This window comes from Oreochromis niloticus, linkage group LG7, assembly GCF_001858045.2.
Source record: "Oreochromis niloticus isolate F11D_XX linkage group LG7, O_niloticus_UMD_NMBU, whole genome shotgun sequence".
NCBI lineage: Eukaryota > Metazoa > Chordata > Actinopteri > Cichliformes > Cichlidae > Oreochromis > Oreochromis niloticus.
Genome location: NC_031972.2, coordinates 34,724,038 through 34,741,464, shown reverse-complemented (window position 1 = coordinate 34,741,464; position 17,427 = coordinate 34,724,038). Strand labels below are relative to the sequence as shown.

General features: G+C 40.4%; 2 protein-coding genes and 1 long non-coding RNA gene across 8 annotated transcripts; 1 reads left to right on the top strand and 2 right to left on the bottom strand.

The window, feature by feature from the left end:
- Nucleotides 1-1,199: 1,199 nt before the first annotated feature.
- Nucleotides 1,200-4,948, bottom strand: naif1 (nuclear apoptosis inducing factor 1). 2 transcript variants are annotated; one of them, XM_005470548.4, is made up of 4 exons: nucleotides 4,103-4,948; nucleotides 3,097-3,147; nucleotides 2,130-2,697; nucleotides 1,200-1,514 (listed from the first exon to the last, which is right to left on the bottom strand). In XM_005470548.4, exons 1-3 carry the CDS (start codon nucleotides 4,545-4,547, stop codon nucleotides 2,135-2,137), a joined length of 1,059 nt encoding a protein of 352 aa, XP_005470605.1. In that variant the 5' UTR covers nucleotides 4,548-4,948; the 3' UTR covers nucleotides 1,200-1,514; nucleotides 2,130-2,134. The 2 variants fall into 2 exon arrangements, with proteins under 2 accessions (XP_005470605.1, XP_005470604.1); XM_005470547.4 differs by having other exon boundaries at nucleotides 1,200-2,697; nucleotides 4,103-4,947.
- Nucleotides 4,949-6,063: 1,115 nt separating this feature from the next.
- Nucleotides 6,064-17,355, bottom strand: LOC100705922 (folylpolyglutamate synthase, mitochondrial). Of its 5 annotated transcripts, XM_003440160.4 has the most exons (15): nucleotides 15,724-17,355; nucleotides 15,087-15,206; nucleotides 14,926-14,979; nucleotides 14,331-14,395; nucleotides 13,846-13,960; nucleotides 9,510-9,587; nucleotides 9,294-9,355; nucleotides 8,786-8,888; nucleotides 8,626-8,703; nucleotides 8,400-8,547; nucleotides 8,197-8,280; nucleotides 7,965-8,115; nucleotides 7,718-7,793; nucleotides 7,547-7,607; nucleotides 6,064-7,289 (listed from the first exon to the last, which is right to left on the bottom strand). In XM_003440160.4, the coding sequence occupies exons 1-15, from the start codon at nucleotides 15,736-15,738 to the stop codon at nucleotides 6,910-6,912; spliced, it is 1,590 nt and encodes a 529-aa protein (XP_003440208.1). In that variant the 5' UTR covers nucleotides 15,739-17,355; the 3' UTR covers nucleotides 6,064-6,909. The 5 variants fall into 5 exon arrangements, with proteins under 5 accessions (XP_003440208.1, XP_025764811.1, XP_013124009.1 ...); XM_025909026.1 differs by having other exon boundaries at nucleotides 14,926-15,206; XM_013268555.3 differs by having other exon boundaries at nucleotides 8,400-8,703.
- LOC112847379 (uncharacterized) lies at nucleotides 8,127-8,981 on the top strand. Its single transcript, XR_003220893.1, has 2 exons — nucleotides 8,127-8,268; nucleotides 8,394-8,981. It is a non-coding gene; the product is annotated as an uncharacterized LOC112847379 (long non-coding RNA).
- Nucleotides 17,356-17,427: the final 72 nt, after the last annotated feature.

Below are 17,427 nucleotides of genomic sequence, written 5' to 3'. Positions count from 1 at the left end.
TGATCATAACATCTGTACAGGGATGAATTTATTAAAAACTCACCTGTTTAAATGACATCAGGGGCAAAGCTTGCGTTGTTAGGGGTGTCACATGCAGCTGGTTCAGAGCCCAACTCCCATTTTTTTCCTATATGTCATAAGTGTTATATTTAAAGGAAAAATGTGTTTGCACTTTTAATAAACAGCTAGGTTTGATTTAGACAAGTACATTTAGACATATAAAGATTTAAAGCTTTATAAAAGTTAACAACTTTGTGACCAGGTTTAACGCAGAAAACACCGTCCATTTGGCTATGTAATAAGCAAGGTTATTATAACCAGATGTGAAAAAACATTTTGACTAAAATAAAAATAAAAACTACACCTTTGAAAAAAGTAAACTATTAATATAGTAGTTTTAGTACATCAGTAGTTTGATAAAAACGTCCCTGATGAGACGTTGATGGACGTGTTTACTGAGACTCTGGATGCAAGACTGCGAGTCACTGCTTTAAAAACTGTTTTTATTGTAATACCTGTATCAACTTTCCCAAATCTTCCCTCTGACATATGCCCCCCATGCAATAATACTAACACAGAAACTAATTAAACTAAATACAAAACTGTGGTTTGCCTCGTGCCCTCTTTGCTTCAGGAAACGAAGACGCCGTCTTAAAAAAATCGATTAAAAACTGATAAATATCAGGAACTAACATCAATGGATCTCATCTTATGGTGTCAGCAGCCAACAGGGTCGAGGAGCTATTGCCGATGTTTGCTCTAAACTCAGGAATACTCATAGTAAAATGTGCTTTACTGGGCTTTTTTAGATACCTCTCTTTGTTAGGGACAGGTCACATGACTGGAAAAGGAAAAAGAGGTTCAGCAAACAACCCTAAGTAGAAATGATGAACTATAAAGTAATAATACTTTAATTATTTCAGGAATAACTGATTTGTTAAGGGTTTTTAAATGAAAACATCAAATTAAACTCCAGTACACCCTGCAGTACTACAGTGTCCTCATTTGTGAAAGTTAATCTGATACTGATACTAAAAGACGGATTTCCTTCCTTTCACCCTCTCAGGACCTCAAACGTCACTGCTCACACACCTGTAATGAAACTCTGACTTACACTGACCTCTGCTGGCTGGTTGTAAGCACTACAGCCAGCAGAAAAAAACATCCTGCTCTGTTTATTTCCATTTCCATCTTTCAAACTGTTGGCTTTTTTAGAGTAGGCTTCATGATTTATGTTTCATAGTTAGCTTTATTTAGTATATATCGAAACATCCACCCAGAATCCAGTTTTCCAGCCTGAAGGCACGCCTTCAAGAGCTTGTCATTTTATTGAACATTCAACGAGTTTTGCACCATGAAATCATCCCCCAGTGTGAGACCATCATTGCTGAGGTCTGCTGTGAAGTCCTCTGAGGCATCTGATAGTGAACAATCAGAGGAAATGAACTGTGGTGCACGCCATCACGATCACCTCCCTCAAACATTTGGACGCACTGGACAAGATCCATCACACACTGTAGAGTAACAGTACAGGAGGAACATAAGAGCACTGCAGCGGATGGAAGCTCCGAAAACAATTTAGAGCTGCACAAGAAGACGATACCAAGAGATGAGTGGAACTTTGGACGTGTTTCAAGTATTTTATAGAAAGCCTGCTCTCTATGACATGATACAGATCTAACAGTAGAAAAAACTGTGTGAAAATAAGTGTTTACAACTTTTGACTCATGGGGATCATTGGTTCACACACTGACTTCTTTTACCATGTTTAACATGAACATCTGCCCCTGGGACAGGAGAGATGTGACAGGACATAAAGAGTTTGGCCTCTTTTTCACTTTATTCAGGTCTGAACACATGCTGGTTAAAGTGCAGCTCACGGACAAACCTGGCTCGCCACGGTCTAAAAAAACCAACCCGTTAATTTTCCATCAGGCTGACGAAATAGTTGCATAAAAAGATCAGAAAACCAGATTCAGGGTATTAAATAACATGAAGTCGTGGCAAAAAATAAAAATAATAGTTCTCCATTGCTTCTGTACATGTTCTTCATAAGGCATAATTGTAATCATGGTTCACGCACGTACGCACACACACACACACACACACACACACACACAAGCACGCACAGAGTCTACTGCGCCTCCTCAGTCTGTTGTGTAGGAAGTGGAGGTGTTTTGGGCCTGCTCTGCTCCTCCATTGCCGCTCCATCAATGGTTGCTCCAGTCGCCGGCGTCGCCACAGAGCTACTGGCGTTCGCCGCCTCAGACCCGCTCTGCAGAAACTTCCTCAGGTCTTTGAGAGCCGGTCGGAGCATCTGCACCAACGCGAGCAGTGCGGCCTGCGTGCCCTCCAGTGCCTGAGCTTGCCTCTCCTGGGCAAACGCCTGCGCCTCCTGGGAGCGTCGCATCATCTGCAGCAGCTCATTCTGGCCCTCCAGGTGCTGGGCAATCTGGCGGATGTGCACGTTGGTGACTCGCTGCTCCTGCAGCAGGCGGGCGGAGTTCAGAGCAATGCGGCTCTTCAGCTCCTGTGGTTTGGCCTGACTCTGAGGCGGTGGTGGGGAAGCAGAAGACGAGGCCAGCATCTCCACAGGACCCTCGACCGCGGCCACCACAGTCGGGGCGGAATCGCCCTCAGTGGTGGTGCAGTACTCCACCACGCCGCCATCCTCCAGAGTGTGGTATGTCGTCTCAGCTGGAAACAAGAAACAGTTTCAGATGTTTATTAAAAGCCTTACAAAGAACATGAAGAAACAATTGCTCTGAATGCATGTCTGAAACATCTTTCTACTGTGCTGAAGAAATATCAGCTGAAGCGGAATTAGGGCTTGGCTGTACTGTCATGTAATACCAATCACCATCACAAGACGGCGCAGTGAATCAGTGTAACCTTTATTCATTTAACCAGACAAAAAGAAAAAATTTGCATTTAATAGTAAAAGTTAAAATTTGATCCCTAGTGGTGATTAAAATGCACCTTTTAAAGCGCAGCAGTTCAACACCACACAGTCCAGTAGAGTTGTGATTAGAAACCCTGATGGCTCTGCAAGTGTCACGGGTAAAGTATGAACATTTACAAAGAAATGAAACGTACCGTGCAGCTGCTTTGAGTTGTCACAGACTGTCCCGGCACCGGCTGGAAGAGCTGAAAGACAACCAGAGGAAGAAGCTAAAGACTCAATGAAACTATCAGCAAATCTTTACAATGTAGTTTTTATTTTAAAAATGTAACTCTAAATTTAAGTGTTACATTTAGGGTTACATTTTTGTTATGTATTATTATGTTCATATGATCAGATTTCATATTTACAGTCCAAATTAGTATTTAATTAAAATATTAATAAGTAATCACTAGGATTTAACATTTATTACATTTTTGGTGTCAAATGTTGCTGTTGATTTCAGCCCACTTGGCTTTCAATAGCTAACTATGGTAGTATCCAGTCTGTCTTTATTATTTAGATTTAACATTTTGCATTTATATTTTAATGTTTTCATAATCATACATTATACACTATATATTATGTTTTAAAGTATCTAATAATAATAGATAATAATTTAAATTTACATTTAATATTGAGATTTAACATTTAGAATTTAGTACATTTATGTTTGTATGCAGTTTGAATGTAATTCCTACTTTTTAGTATGTATCTCACAGATTTATTTAAAAGATTTAATTAACCTATTAACTTTTAAATGTAAATTTAATAAGCTATTACTTTTTTGTTTACATGTAATAATACATTTAAAAATACTTACATTAAACATTGAGCCTGTGTCGTTAATGCGTAGTTTTAGTTATTTTGCACTTCATGTAGTATTTTGAATTTGAATGCAATATTAACCCATACTTGAAAATATTTAATTTAGACCAATTTTTACCTTTACATTTACTTTTCAGGTAGAAACATACATGTAACTAAACTATAATGCTTACGTTTACATTTAATAACATTTACATTCACTATTTTGGTCTGAATTTTCAGTGGTTTCAGAAAATACTTATAACAATTTCACACTTTGGGTTTTTTTTAGTGTTACACGCACAGTTATTTTCGGCACGCATCACTTTCCGTACATCACCGTGCGGCACTCACCCTCCGTCAGAGTGACGGTGGCGGCGGCGTTGACGGTTACAGGTAAGGAGATCTCAGCATCCGAGTCTCCCGCAGGTAGGCTGATGATGGTGGCCTCTCCCAGCAGGTTACAGATCCGCTGCTGCATGGCGGTGAGGATGACGGGAACTGGAGTGCAGTCCGCGGACGTTCCCTCGATGGCAGCCCGCGCTTGGGCCACCTTCCGCCGGACCTCCGTCTTCATGTCGGACCACTTCTTCTTCACCTCGGGCAGCTCGCGCGGACAGGTGGTGACCTGGTTCACCTTTTTCAGGATGTCCATCCACGCGTTATTCTTGGCCATGTGTGTGACTCCGGCATTGAAGTGGTTAACCAGTGTGTGCTTTTGTTTCTCTATTTCTTCCACTATAATTTCCACCTCCCTCTCCGAGAAATTCATTTTTCTCTTTTTGGCCACCGATGCCATAAGTGCAGAAAAGCGTCTTTACGGCAGGTAATTGTGCGTATTGTACGCAAAAATAGTAGGATTTACTCCGTTAATGTGCGCAACGTAATGGCTTCCAGAATCGGCTTCTTCTTCCTACTAACGACGCTTACGTTAGACGAAGGACGGAACCCCGCCCACTGAGACTTCCATTGGTTGAGGATCTCGCGGTCATGTGGTATTCTCTCTTACTATTGGACCAAACAAAAGCCAATCAACTCAACGAGCCAAACAAAAAGACGAAGTAAAAAAAGAAGAAATGTTACCGTTGTCTCGCTTTTTTCCGAGTTACACTTGAGCGAAAACAACGTTTAAAACGTAAAAAAGAAAACTTAAGGGGAAACGTGAGCTGGGATATGACTGCTTCATCAACAGCACGGTTTTAATACTGCTGCTAAAAGGTAACAATTCTAAACACGTCTTTAAACTGAATACTACTACTAATAATCAATATTATAATTATTGTAACCTCTCATTATTTACAGCTTTCCAAGACACCATGAAATAAAAGCCTCAGAATTACAATTATATTAATATATAATATATAATTTTCAGTGTCTTGATTTAATGATTTGACAGTGAAATGCAGAGAAGCTGTCTTGCTTGAGGTTGGTCAGAGTTTTTCGATAATGGTTTTTCTCCCGTCTGGAGGATTCTTCTTTCCTTCAGATTGTTGTAGGTGAAACTCGCATTTTTTAATCTCTTCTTTGTTAAATAGCTCTGATATGTTAAGCTCACTCAGTCTGTTCAATGGGACTCTGCTTCCTGATCAGGGGAACAAAATCTGTTCTTCAGACTGAAAGAAACCACTGAAAACTGAGCTGGTTCTAGAGCTACCCACCAACTTTGTTTCCATCTGCGTTTGAACAAAGAATGTTTTCCACGTGTGATAAACACAATGACAAATACACAACAGAAACAGTTTGCCCTAAGAACAAAGGAGTAAAAAAGCTAACAGAGTCTTGTGCCCCATGTTTCTCTTTTTGTGTTTAAACTTGTAGTTTACATGGCAACAAATACCATGTGAGTGTTTTGGAGATTTTTTTTTCCTCAAGAGTCAATTCATATTTGTTAATATTGTAACAGTGCCTTATCAGAGAATTGAACCTTGGCCTCCCACATGATGTGCAGGGACCCTCATGGGGACTGTCACCAATACCGTAACAAAGAAAGGTGCTTGAAAGCAAAAGGAAAAACTATCTGTCAATGGGGCATGAAAGACAAAATAAAGCAAGAAAACAAAGTGCAAATACAAAAAAAGGTAGAAGAAGGTAGAAGACGAAGTGCATAAAGAAAAAAGGAGGACAAGAGGCAAAACAAGAACTTAAAAATTATCATGAAACCGACACAAATCAAGCAGCTCTGAAGCTGCTTTTACGTCTCAGGGTAAAAAACTATTTGTTTCTGCACTACATGAAAAGTTTGGACTTCAGTACTTTATTTCTTTTTTTCAAACTTTTACCTTGTTTTATATTGTGCTGTTTTGTCATGGTTCCTTTGGTTTAGAAGCTTCAACCTTTTTGTTTTTCCCCATCACTACTTTTAATGTACTATTTGTACCTCAGTATTACCCCACATCATATGTGGAACCTTGCGTGTTAAACCATTTTTTTTTCTTTTTTTGCACTTGTTTGGCACCTTTTCATTTTCCCATTGCTTTTTTCAGTTTAGGTTTGTAAGCATTTTTTTTAAACCAGCTCAGTATTTTAGGTTCATACATCAGATTTCCAAAAAGACAAGCTTGACTCATCACTGCAGAGAACATGCAGTCTGCATGCCTTGGTGCTTGACTTGATACACCTGTGGTCACGGAAATAATTGGAACACCTGAATTCAATCATTTGGATGGGTTAGTGAAAACGTTTGCAGGTCAGCAGAATGTCATCTTACGTCCGTGTATCACAGCATATAGTCCAGTTTCATGTTTACTCTGATCAAATACTGAGACTCAAGGTCAAAATGACCCATGGACTCCAGCTTGCAAAACTTTGTGACTTGGAACCAACGAGGAAGCCGATGAATTTAGTGATGCAAATAAGAGAAAAGCTTTGAAGGCAACGTTATCCAGTCTGTGATCAAAAACTTTACATTTTAAAAAGATCATTAAAAGATCATTTATTTGCAATCCAGTCAAACTTACAAACTTGAGTTTTGGCCACTGTTACAAAAATATACTCAAACGTTGTTTATGATTAGCATCCAAAAAGTAAAATCACCTTCATACCTTGGTCACAGACAAAATAATCAAATTCAGGAAAATAAGTCAGGAAAAACTAAAACCACAAACAACCCTCTTCCCTGGAAGCAAATCTCTCGCAGTTGTGCAAATACAAAACACTTCTGTTCACTTGGAGGAAGCTGGGTCGAGGTATTTGAGAGCTCCTCCCACCAGGTAAAGGCTTCCAGTGATGAGTACCTGGATATCGCTAGCTTCGCGGAGAGAAGCAGCTTTGGCCGTGACGCTCGGTTTAACCGGGAGCGTCGTCTTGGCCTGGTCAGACAGCACTGAGTTCCTGCCATGTGTGATCCACTGGAGGGCGCTGAAGATGCACGGGAATACCAAGGTGTCCCCTCTGTTCTCAGGTAAACGAGGAAGGCTGTCCTCTATCAGCAGCAGATTATCTCTGTTGTCATCCTGGTGGTTATGGAGGCGCCAGATCCTCTCATTGTCCAAGCAGCGACTCAGCATCTCCTCCACAGACATGTCAAACTTCTTCTCCTGAACTGAGGAGGAAGAATAAGGTGAAAGAATAACTTCAAAGTTTTTGGTTCAGAATCATTCACTGGATAAAACCAGCTCTTCTTGGATAATCTCCATCTGGAAACAGACTCCAACACAAACTCCAGACAAGAAAAAACTAAAAATGTGCATCAGATAGAATTAGATTACACCTGCACACCTCTGGACACTCAGATCCAGTGTCCAAACTGATTTTATATAGAACGATCTGTACAGGTGCAAAAAGATTCAGCGAACTCACTATTGGAAGTGCCGACTTCAGCGATGCATGGGCAGAACACAGCAAAGTCAAAGTGGCACGGCTGGAAAGAAACAAGAAATAGCAAAAAAAAATTGTTTTACAACTCTATAAGTACAATCACGTCCATGCCAACATACCCACAAATGCATTCAGGTTCAAAAAACTACTCACAACCAGGAGTTTAAGGAAAGCAGCTGCGTCTCTCTCTCCTGTAACGTTGAACAGTAAAACTCTGGCCACAGGGCCACTAAAACACAAACACATCAAAGTGTCACATCACATAGCATTTGATGTAAAAATATTCCTGTAGATCCACCAACAACTGGAACACACTCTCTGGTCCATTTTGTTAACAACGGGGACCGGGCTAAACGTTTAATTAAAAATTCTTCTTATCTTTTTTTTTTTTTTAGCTCACCTGGCGTTCCTCTCGTGCTCAGCTGCAGTCTCTCTAAACCACTGAGCACAGGCCTGGATGCTGTGTAGGGTGTGAGCTCCATCCAGGAAGTAGGTGACCGCTCCACGTTTTAGGGTCTGGCTCCTGCCGGGCCACTCGGTATCTGCCAACCCTGAGAGTAAACACATTCACTGTTACCTCAGCTGGCCTCGGCTGGGTCCTGTTGTTGTCTGATTGGCTCTGCGGAACTCACCTTTCACCATCATGGGGCTGGGAGTGAAGGCAGTCGCCTGAAGCATCCTGCCGTTGTTAACAGTGATGTAGGGTAAGCTGTTATCTGTTCAGAGAGGGCCGGTACATTGAAGGTACACTGACCAAAGCTTGCAGTTGTTATTTGCATTATTTTGTAATATTTATTAATTTATTTTTGGACATATATTTAAACATAAGCCCAACCTGGTAGACCCCTCATCTGAAGCCAGGTGTGACTCAGCTGGAGGGCGAGGGAGGCGTTGGAGCGCTGGTGCTGTCCTGCAAGGCCCAGGTGCAAAGGTTTACATTCCGCCTGGTAGTCCTCCAGCTGTGGACACATCCACAGTGGACACTGCAACAACAGGTTAGAGAGAGTTATAGAAAGTTGAAGCTTCACTTTCCTGTGTGATCTGACTGAAAGTGGACTTACCCCGATCTCTTTGGCCCGTTGCTCGAGCACGGGCATGGCGCCCTCTGGCTGTCTGATGGTGAAGGCGGGGACTCCAGGCTGCAAACACAAATATGCAGCATTACTAAAAAAAGCACGCATTCAGACTGAATCAGTGACTCACTCACTACTGTGAACACACCTTGAATATGCCCGCTTTGTGCCAGGCGATCTTTTCGATGGTGTCTCCCAGAATATCAGTGTGGTCTATGTCCAGGAACGAGATGCCACACACCCACGGCCTCCTGTCGAAACACACAGGCATGATAGTGACAACCGAGACTGTACACTGATCAAATTTCTCTGTACAACACAAATAAATGGTCTGTGTACCCAAAGAGTCACACTGAGCAAATTATGTTTGGAAAAAACAGCAACAACAACAAAAATCTAATATAAATAAGAAATGTAAATACTGTAAAAAAAAATAAAATAAAAAAAAGATGTAATGTTGCATAAAGTGGTGCAAAAACTGTATAAAGACAGACAGACTCCAGTGATTCTTATGACAAAGGCTTTTTAAATGTGTCCACTTGGTACCATTTCACCAAAAGGCGTTAGTTTGTGTTTTGATTTGGAAGCTTTTCCATTGTTTGTGATATTTCGCATGTTATGCTAAAGACTTATGCTGTGCTAAGTTTAAATCTCACCGTATTATGTTGGTGTTGTCGTACGCTCCTCCAATACCAACTTCAATCACAGCTAAATCCACCTGAGCAAAGACAAAGAGCCATTTAGATCCAAGGAGTGTTTATAGTAAATAAGACCTGCACCACTGCCTGCATGTAAGTCAGATAAATGAGTACATAACATGTGTCAGGAATAAATTCCATATAAACATTTTCTGGCTGCTTTTGACAGTGTACCTTCTCCTGAAGGAAGATATGGAAGGCCAAGATGGTGAGGATACCAAAATATGTCGGCATCGTCCCTCCGTTAGCATCCTGATGGGTCAAAGGAAAAAGTAAAGAATCATCAGTCTGTTTGTTTATACACCAAAGATGATATATTCATCTTATTTTTTTCCAAATGATCACATCAGGTTATCAGTGGCCCGTCTGAGAGTTTTATTTTAATTAATTTTAAGATGTTACCTTTCAAATACGATCTCAAATTTATTAAAAGCCTTGATGGCTTCTTCTCCTTCTGTTTTCAACTGAATTGTTCAGGGTTCACCACAGTGGATCATCTGCCTCCATCTCACCCTATCCCAGCATCCTCCTCTGTTACACCAACCCTCCACATGCCCTCCTTCACTTCATCCATGAATCTTCTTTGTGGTCTTCCTCTTCTCCTCCTGCCTGGCAGCTCCATATTATCATCCTTTGTCCAATATATCCTGCACTGTCCCTCTGATGCACTCATTTTCTAATCCGGTCTATCTTGCTCACTCTCAGTTAAAATCTTAACATCATTTAAAGTCACTTATTTTAAATTCCAGAGTTTAAAAATACTTTGAAACCTTCCAGAAGTAACAGAAGTGAAGAAGGGGCTGGTCTGATTTTCATATCTAAAGCATGTCTGTATTATGTTAGAGAGATCGAAAGCTGTGGTAAAAATTTGTGGTGGGTAATTACTGTATTTTCCGCACTATAAGGCGCACTTAAAATCCTTCAATTTTCTCAAAAATTGGCAGTGTATAATCTGGTGCATCTTATGTATGAATTCTGGTTGTGCTAACTGACCTCGAACCGATTTTATGTGGTACACGGCACTCAAAAATCTGTCAAAAAAAATGTTTTAGTATGACTTTGGTAAGCTACAAAGCCGCACCGCTTGATGGATTGCTGGAGCATTACGGCTACTGTAGTCAGGAGCCTCGCGGACTCGGGGTAATCTGGGTCCAAAACTCCGTGTGCTTCAGGTCCCAAAGTCAAACGAACACTGCAACATCACTGAGAGTTAAAAACTGTCTAAACTCTTTCATCTTTAATAAAATCATCAGCGTTGCTGCTTTACCAGGTGTAGCAATTAAGTTTAACATCCAGGCATCCATGAAAACAGAATTTATTAAATTTAACAGAGTTAGAAGTTAACAGGAAGTTAACTCGCTAGTTTCCACCTAAACATGATATAGCATGTTCTGACAGAGATTTCTGAAAAAATTAAAACGTACAGCTCTGCTATCACTTCCAACATAAATGAAGACAGAAAACTAAACAGCAGTGACGTTTGTAGGGTTACTGAAGTTGGGCTAGTATGGCGTTATTTTTGTGCCACTATTCTGAGCGCACATAAAAAAAAATTTGAGCGCACGTAAAAAACATTTGCAGGTTCAAGTGTTGCATTTTGAGGAGAAATTTATTTCAAGCAAAGAAAAGCTAAATTTGAGTGAACAAAACTCATTGCTGCGTGCAAAAAATGTATTTCAGTGTTTGCTATTAACCACACACACACACACACACACACACACACACACACACACACACACACACACACACAATAGCAGCCCCTCTCGCTCAGTTTTTGCATTTGCGCTTGCTTGCAATGTGTTGCTTGCGCTCTCAACATTTCTGCCCGTGCGCGCTCAACTCTTTCTGTACACCGTTATATTTGTGCCACAAAACCAGCCAATCACAGACTTGGATGCAAAAAAATCCGATTGGCTGTTTTCGTCTCCAATCAGCTCGAAATGACGAAATGCAATATCTCAGAATCCATTTCATCCAAAACTCAAACGAGGCAGTGGCGGAGGAACACAGAGTGGCAGAGTTTGAAATATTACTCTTTCTGGGTCACAAAATAAACTTTTAAGATATTTTCATGCGAGAATGGTGCTGTGTAAACTTCAAATATCTGCTCGATTTAGCAAGACATCACATATTTGCATAAGTGCTCTAATGTTTTCGGAGATGCCTGTTACCCACCAGCTGACTGCATAGCTGTACTGGCCATGCCCGGTGGGCCGATGGTGATTTTTCATTTTTATGTTTGTTTTTGTAACGGTATAAACAATGAAAGGTGGTGGATTAGCCAATTGGTCATGATCAACTCTGGGCTGGACCAATTACAATACATCCGTATTGAGCGGAAAAGGAACACGATTCGTCCCGTACTTCAGCAGAATGAAAAAGACACAAAGCTGGAGTTATTCTGTCTTTACGCTGTCAGCTGTTTTCAGAGATGCCTGTTACCCACCAGCTGACCGGGTGGTCACTTGGGTTAAACATAATATATAATGCTGAACTGACAAAAAAATCGGCCGACTACACCACCAGGTATTATAGGAAAAATCATAAAGCCTTTGAACTAAAACAAATGCTGTTGTGATAGTGATGTACACTGTCTTGTTGGTATATATGTATGATTTGTATCACCTTCATGTTTCCCTCTCACCACATATCCAAACCGATATCATGACCAGCAGCTTTTACAGCCGTGGCTCCAGCAAACATCAGCTGATACTAGAAGGTAATATTAAATAAATTATAACAACAGCTTATCAAGCTTGAACGTGCTGCTGTTGTTTTGCGCAACATTCGCTGGTTTCTTCTTTCTGGGGCAAAGTGGGCGATAAACAAACAAGAGAGACGATCAGCTGATCATCGATCAGTTTCATAACTGAAGCAGCAACAGGAGAGGGAGGGGAGAGAATGAGAGAAGAAAAGGCAGCTGACAGCGTAAAGACAGAATAACTCCAGCTTTGTGTCTTTTTCATTCTGCTGAAGTACGGGACGAATCGTGTTCCTTCTCCCCTCAATACGGATGTATTGTAATTGGTCCAGCCCAGAGTTGATCATGACCAATTGGCTAATCCACCACCTTTCATTGTTTATACCGTTACAAAAACAAACATAAAAATGAAAAATCACCATCGGCCCACCGGGCATGGCCAGTACAGCTATGCAGTCAGCTGGTGGGTAACAGGCATCTCCGAAAACATTAGAGCACTTATGGAAATATGTGATGTCTTGATAAATTGAGCAGATATTTGAAGTTTACACGGTACCATTCTCACATGAAAATATCTTAAAAGTTTATTTTGTGACCCAGAAAGAGTAATATTTCAAACTCCGCCACTCTGTGTTCCTCGTTTGAGTTTTGGATGAAATGGATTCTGAGATATTGCATTTCGTCATTTCGAGCTGATTGGAGACGAAAACAGCCAATCAGATTTTTTTGCATCCAAGTCTGTGATTGGCTGGTTTTGTGGCACAAATATAACGGTGTACAGAAAGAGTTGAGCGTGCACGGGCAGAAATGTTGAGAGCGCAAGCAACACATTGCGAGCAAGCGCAAATGCAAAAACTGAGCGAGAGGGGCTGCTATTGTGTGTGATGGATAATAGCAAACACTGAAATACATTTTTTGCACGCAGCAATGAGTTTTGTTCACTCAAATTTAGCTTTTCTTCGCTCGAAATAAATTTCTTCTCAAAATGCAACACTTGCACCTGCAAATTTTTTTTACATGCGCTCAAATGTTTTTTTACGTGCGCTCAGAATAGTGGCACAAAAATAACGCCATAGGCTAGCTGGTATATGATGATGTGCTATGTGATTGCTCGCAACACAGCTATGTTAGCATAACATAAATACAGTGAAGCTGGAGGATAAACACTAACTTTTTTCCACATGGGAACATGAGGGTTCCCGATGGTTAGGGACAAATGCAATCGCATGGCAGGATGCTGTGAATGACCAAACTTCAGTCAGGAGAACAACTGAGATAATCCACCGACAATATGAGGTTAGTCATTAATATACTTCAACAACACAGGAATAGAGCAGCTGCGAGAGAATTCAACATTACTGAATCAATGGTATGGAAGTGAAAAAAGCAAGAAGAATGAGTTGAGCAAAGTTTGACTTATCTGACTGTTTTGTTTCACTTAATGCGCCTTATAATCTGGTGCACCTTATGTTTGAAAACAGACCCGTTTATTGACAGTGCGCCTTATAATCCGGTGCGCCTTATGGTCCGAAAAATACGGTACAGAAAGTACCTTTAAGAGCTTTGAATCCACATTAAAAAGTCAGTTCATCCCCAAAATTAAATTTACATCATTTGCCTTTCAATTTAGAAAGGTTTGGTGTGATTTGCCCAGTTTTAGAGATATTGTTCCTATAACAAAACTCGGGTTCTCGGGTTGGCAGGTTATTACCAGAACTAGATCACCATAAAGGTGTGTCACATTTGGTCCAGTGGACAGGGCGGTGTCAGGTGGCATTTTAGTTTTCTATTTTCTCTTTTCATACCCACCTTCGTTTCATCGAGCCGTCTGTATATCTGCCAGAAGTATTTGGTGAAGAGCTCTTTTCCAATTGGCTGCCCGTTGATCCGAATCCTCTCTGTCACTTGGACCAGATGTGGAGAGCTGCACCCAAGAATGCATGTTCAGGTCTTTGGAAAATACTTGAAGCCTGTTATTACCAGTCAGTGTCTACATCCAATTCCTTCTGTGTGTGTATGTTCAAACTGCTCAAGATATCAGAGTAATCTGATTACAGAAACTAAACAACCCATTTTACTGTTCAGACTACTTGAGAAGAGCACAACCCCGACATCTGGACAGCTGGTACATTAAAATGTAGGGTAAGAAAAGACTGTATAGAAGTATGGGCGTGTATTTGTGTTTTATAGCTTATTTAAACCTTTCCAAGGACTGCACAGAAATCTGAAACAAAGCATGTTTTTATGCAATAACACTGCGGTAACCACCTGAGTAAGTAAGCACCATGGTTTACCTGAAAAATCCTGTGCGGAAGCCACAATTTCTTAAAATCTGCTCAGTGAACGCACATGTCGAGCCCTGAAAGACAAACAGTCATTGTCTGGATTCATGATGTAAATGTGTGCTATATAAAATTTAAAGCCATATACCTTATATACCACACACTCTTCTCACATAGCTTTTATGTTCTGATTTTTACACAGCACATGAATTTGTTTCAGAGATTTTCTTTATTTTTTGTGGAAGACAAATGGGAGATTTCTGTGTGTAAATAAACATGAGGTCCTTCTTATGTGTGTCCTTTGTCCTGTCTTCGTCCCCTCAACCCTAACAAGTTGCAGCGGATGGCTGCTCCTCTCTGAACCTGGTTCTGCCAGAAGTTTCTTCCTGTTAAAAGGGAGTTTTTTCTTCCCACTGTTGCCAAGTGCTTCCTCAAAGGGGGTCATATGATTGTTGAGGTTTCTCTGTATTGTAGGGTTTTACCTTGTAGTATAAAGCCCCTTGTGGTGTCATTTGGTGTTATATAAATGAAATTGAATTGAACTTAATTCTAATGAATCCACAGAAAGGACCTTTCTGATATAAAGAACAGCTAAATGTCAGCTCACCTTGCCCTTTGTTCCGGTCACATGAATGATGTTGAGACGGTCAAGTTCATCCACCTTTGATATGCATACAAGAACACACGTGTAGTTCAGGTAAGACTGAAGGCGATAATTACTGTAACTGTGTGTAATCTCTGATGTCACTGCTGCTTTGATTGGCTCACCGTGAGGCCGGCTCGTTCCAGGAAGCCTCTCATGGTCTTTAGCTGCAGGTGACATTTGCTCCGCAGCTCCTTCAGGGCGGCAGCATAGACCTGCAACGTGTTCAGGGTGGCGATGGCGTCCTGTGGTAAAAGTGCAAAAGGAAGGACAGAAAAGTTCAAAAGAAACAAAAAGGTGTCATCTGCACAGAAAACTTAATGAAATGTTGAGAATCAGGATGTCAGGACAGTCTGACTGAAACTAAAATCAAACGGTGACAGAAAGTGGAAAAGTCTCTGTTTTCTTACTAGATTTTAGGAGGTGGAAAGGGAACCTTTCCAAAATGAAAACCAAGGAATGATTCATGCTTCATGATCAGCAAGTTGGAAAATTGTAAAAAATTAAAAATAATAATAATAATACTAATAATGATTTTTTTTAAAGTTCTATTTTAAAACAATATTTTTTTTCTTTGGAGGTTCCAGCATTTTTGCCAGTGCAGAATTCTCCCACAGATTTCAGACTTTTGGAGAGCCGTGTCCCTCTCCAATAACAAAAACCCCTGGACAGCACCAGCCTTTGCCTTGAAGCAGCAGCTCCACAGTCACAATAAAAGAACAGCTGCTATAAAAAACTAAAACAGAAGAAACCTCAGCTTACCATTTCTGTATCCATGGTGGCTCTGCTGCAGTCTGACACTCTTGTGACAGTTTCTGTTACAGCAGGTATGCACTCATCCGTCCACTTTAAGACCCCGCCTCTGTCTTTGGGGCTTTCAGATATTTATCACCTTAGAAAAGCATAATTTTTTCCTCAGTTTCATATTTGTTTTTGCCCGAGGTGTGTAGTGAAATGAAGTAGGAATAATTTGTCACTATACTTAAGTAGAATTTTCAGGTATTTCTACTTGAGTATTCATTTTTCTGTCAACCTTTTATTTTTATTCTTTACTTTTTCAAATCAGGCTCATTACTTTAGCTTGAATTCATTTGAGGGAAGTTTTTACTGTGAGTCTTCAAACTGATGTGAGGTTAAAAGGAGGTAACAATAATAAATAGACAAATTTATTAGTGTATCCATCAGTGAGGCGTCTCACATTCAAAAAGATGAAAGAGGCAAAAAAAAACCCCCACATAACTTATGCATTATCATAGCACCATAAACTGGGGGTTTGGATCAGGTTGGGACAATCCTGAACGGCACTTTTTTGTGCAGATGTTGATAAGCTGTGTTTGCAGTACAGCACTGAAGAGGAGCAAGCACGTTTCTATCAGCTCAACATAAATCAGCAAACACACAAACTATTAGCCACACCGTGTCTGCGAGTTAAAGGTCCAGCTGCTGGATTTCACTGAATGAGAGATGCAAAGATGAATTCAAACATAAGCTGATGATGAGATTCACTCACTGAATTTAACTGTATGCTGTGAGTGTAGGGGAAGGACATCAGCCCAGATAGCTCATGAAATATTTTTGAATTTAGCTGTGATCACAGGCTGTGCGCTAAGACCTCCTGCTGGAGCTCACAGTAGAAATGATTGAGCAGCGATTCTTGTCCCCACACTGAGCTACTGCAACTGAACTTGGGGTTCCTCCACCTGCTGAATCCCACTCATACTTCCATGCATTAATATTATTTTATTATTATATTAATACAGCATGAGGTTCAGTTAGCTTTGCATAATAATGTCTGATAGCATTGTCATTTAAAGAGCTACTTTTTACGTAATTACTTTGAGTACATTTCAGAGTTGGTACTTTTTCACTTTTACTTGATTCAGTACTTTGACTTTCACCAGAGCATTTTTTTAAATACACATATCTTCACTTCTACTTAAGTAAAGAATGTGTGTGTTATTGTGTTTAAGGTGTGGAAGCATGTAGTGACTGACAGATCTCTACTCTATGTGGCAACTTTCTAACCCGACAAACCGGATGAATCCCAGGAGCAAAGCCAGGCAGTAAATCAATCAGTGGAATGAAAAACTATTTATTTTTTTACAAGAAGTTTCTTTGTTGTTTTTAGGAATTTATTTCGGTTTGATTTAATTTGAATTAATTTACCCTTCTGAGTCTGAATAACATCACTCTTTTGGACCATCCAGCGTGTTCCCCTGATCTAAATCCAATCCAGAACCTTTGGGGATGGATGGCAAAAGTTTACAAAAATGGACAACTCATTCCTGAGTTCATGTTTGGAACTTCGATTTCTGTTTTGGAGGGGTTTATGGGGTTTTTTTGGAAGTGTGGTCCTAAACTTTTGATCAGCTGTAAAAAGCCTGTTTCAGTTTAAGCGTGTTTTCAATAGATTGCATGCTCAAAAAAAATGTTTGGTCTCACTCCCATTTCTTCTTGTTGCATATC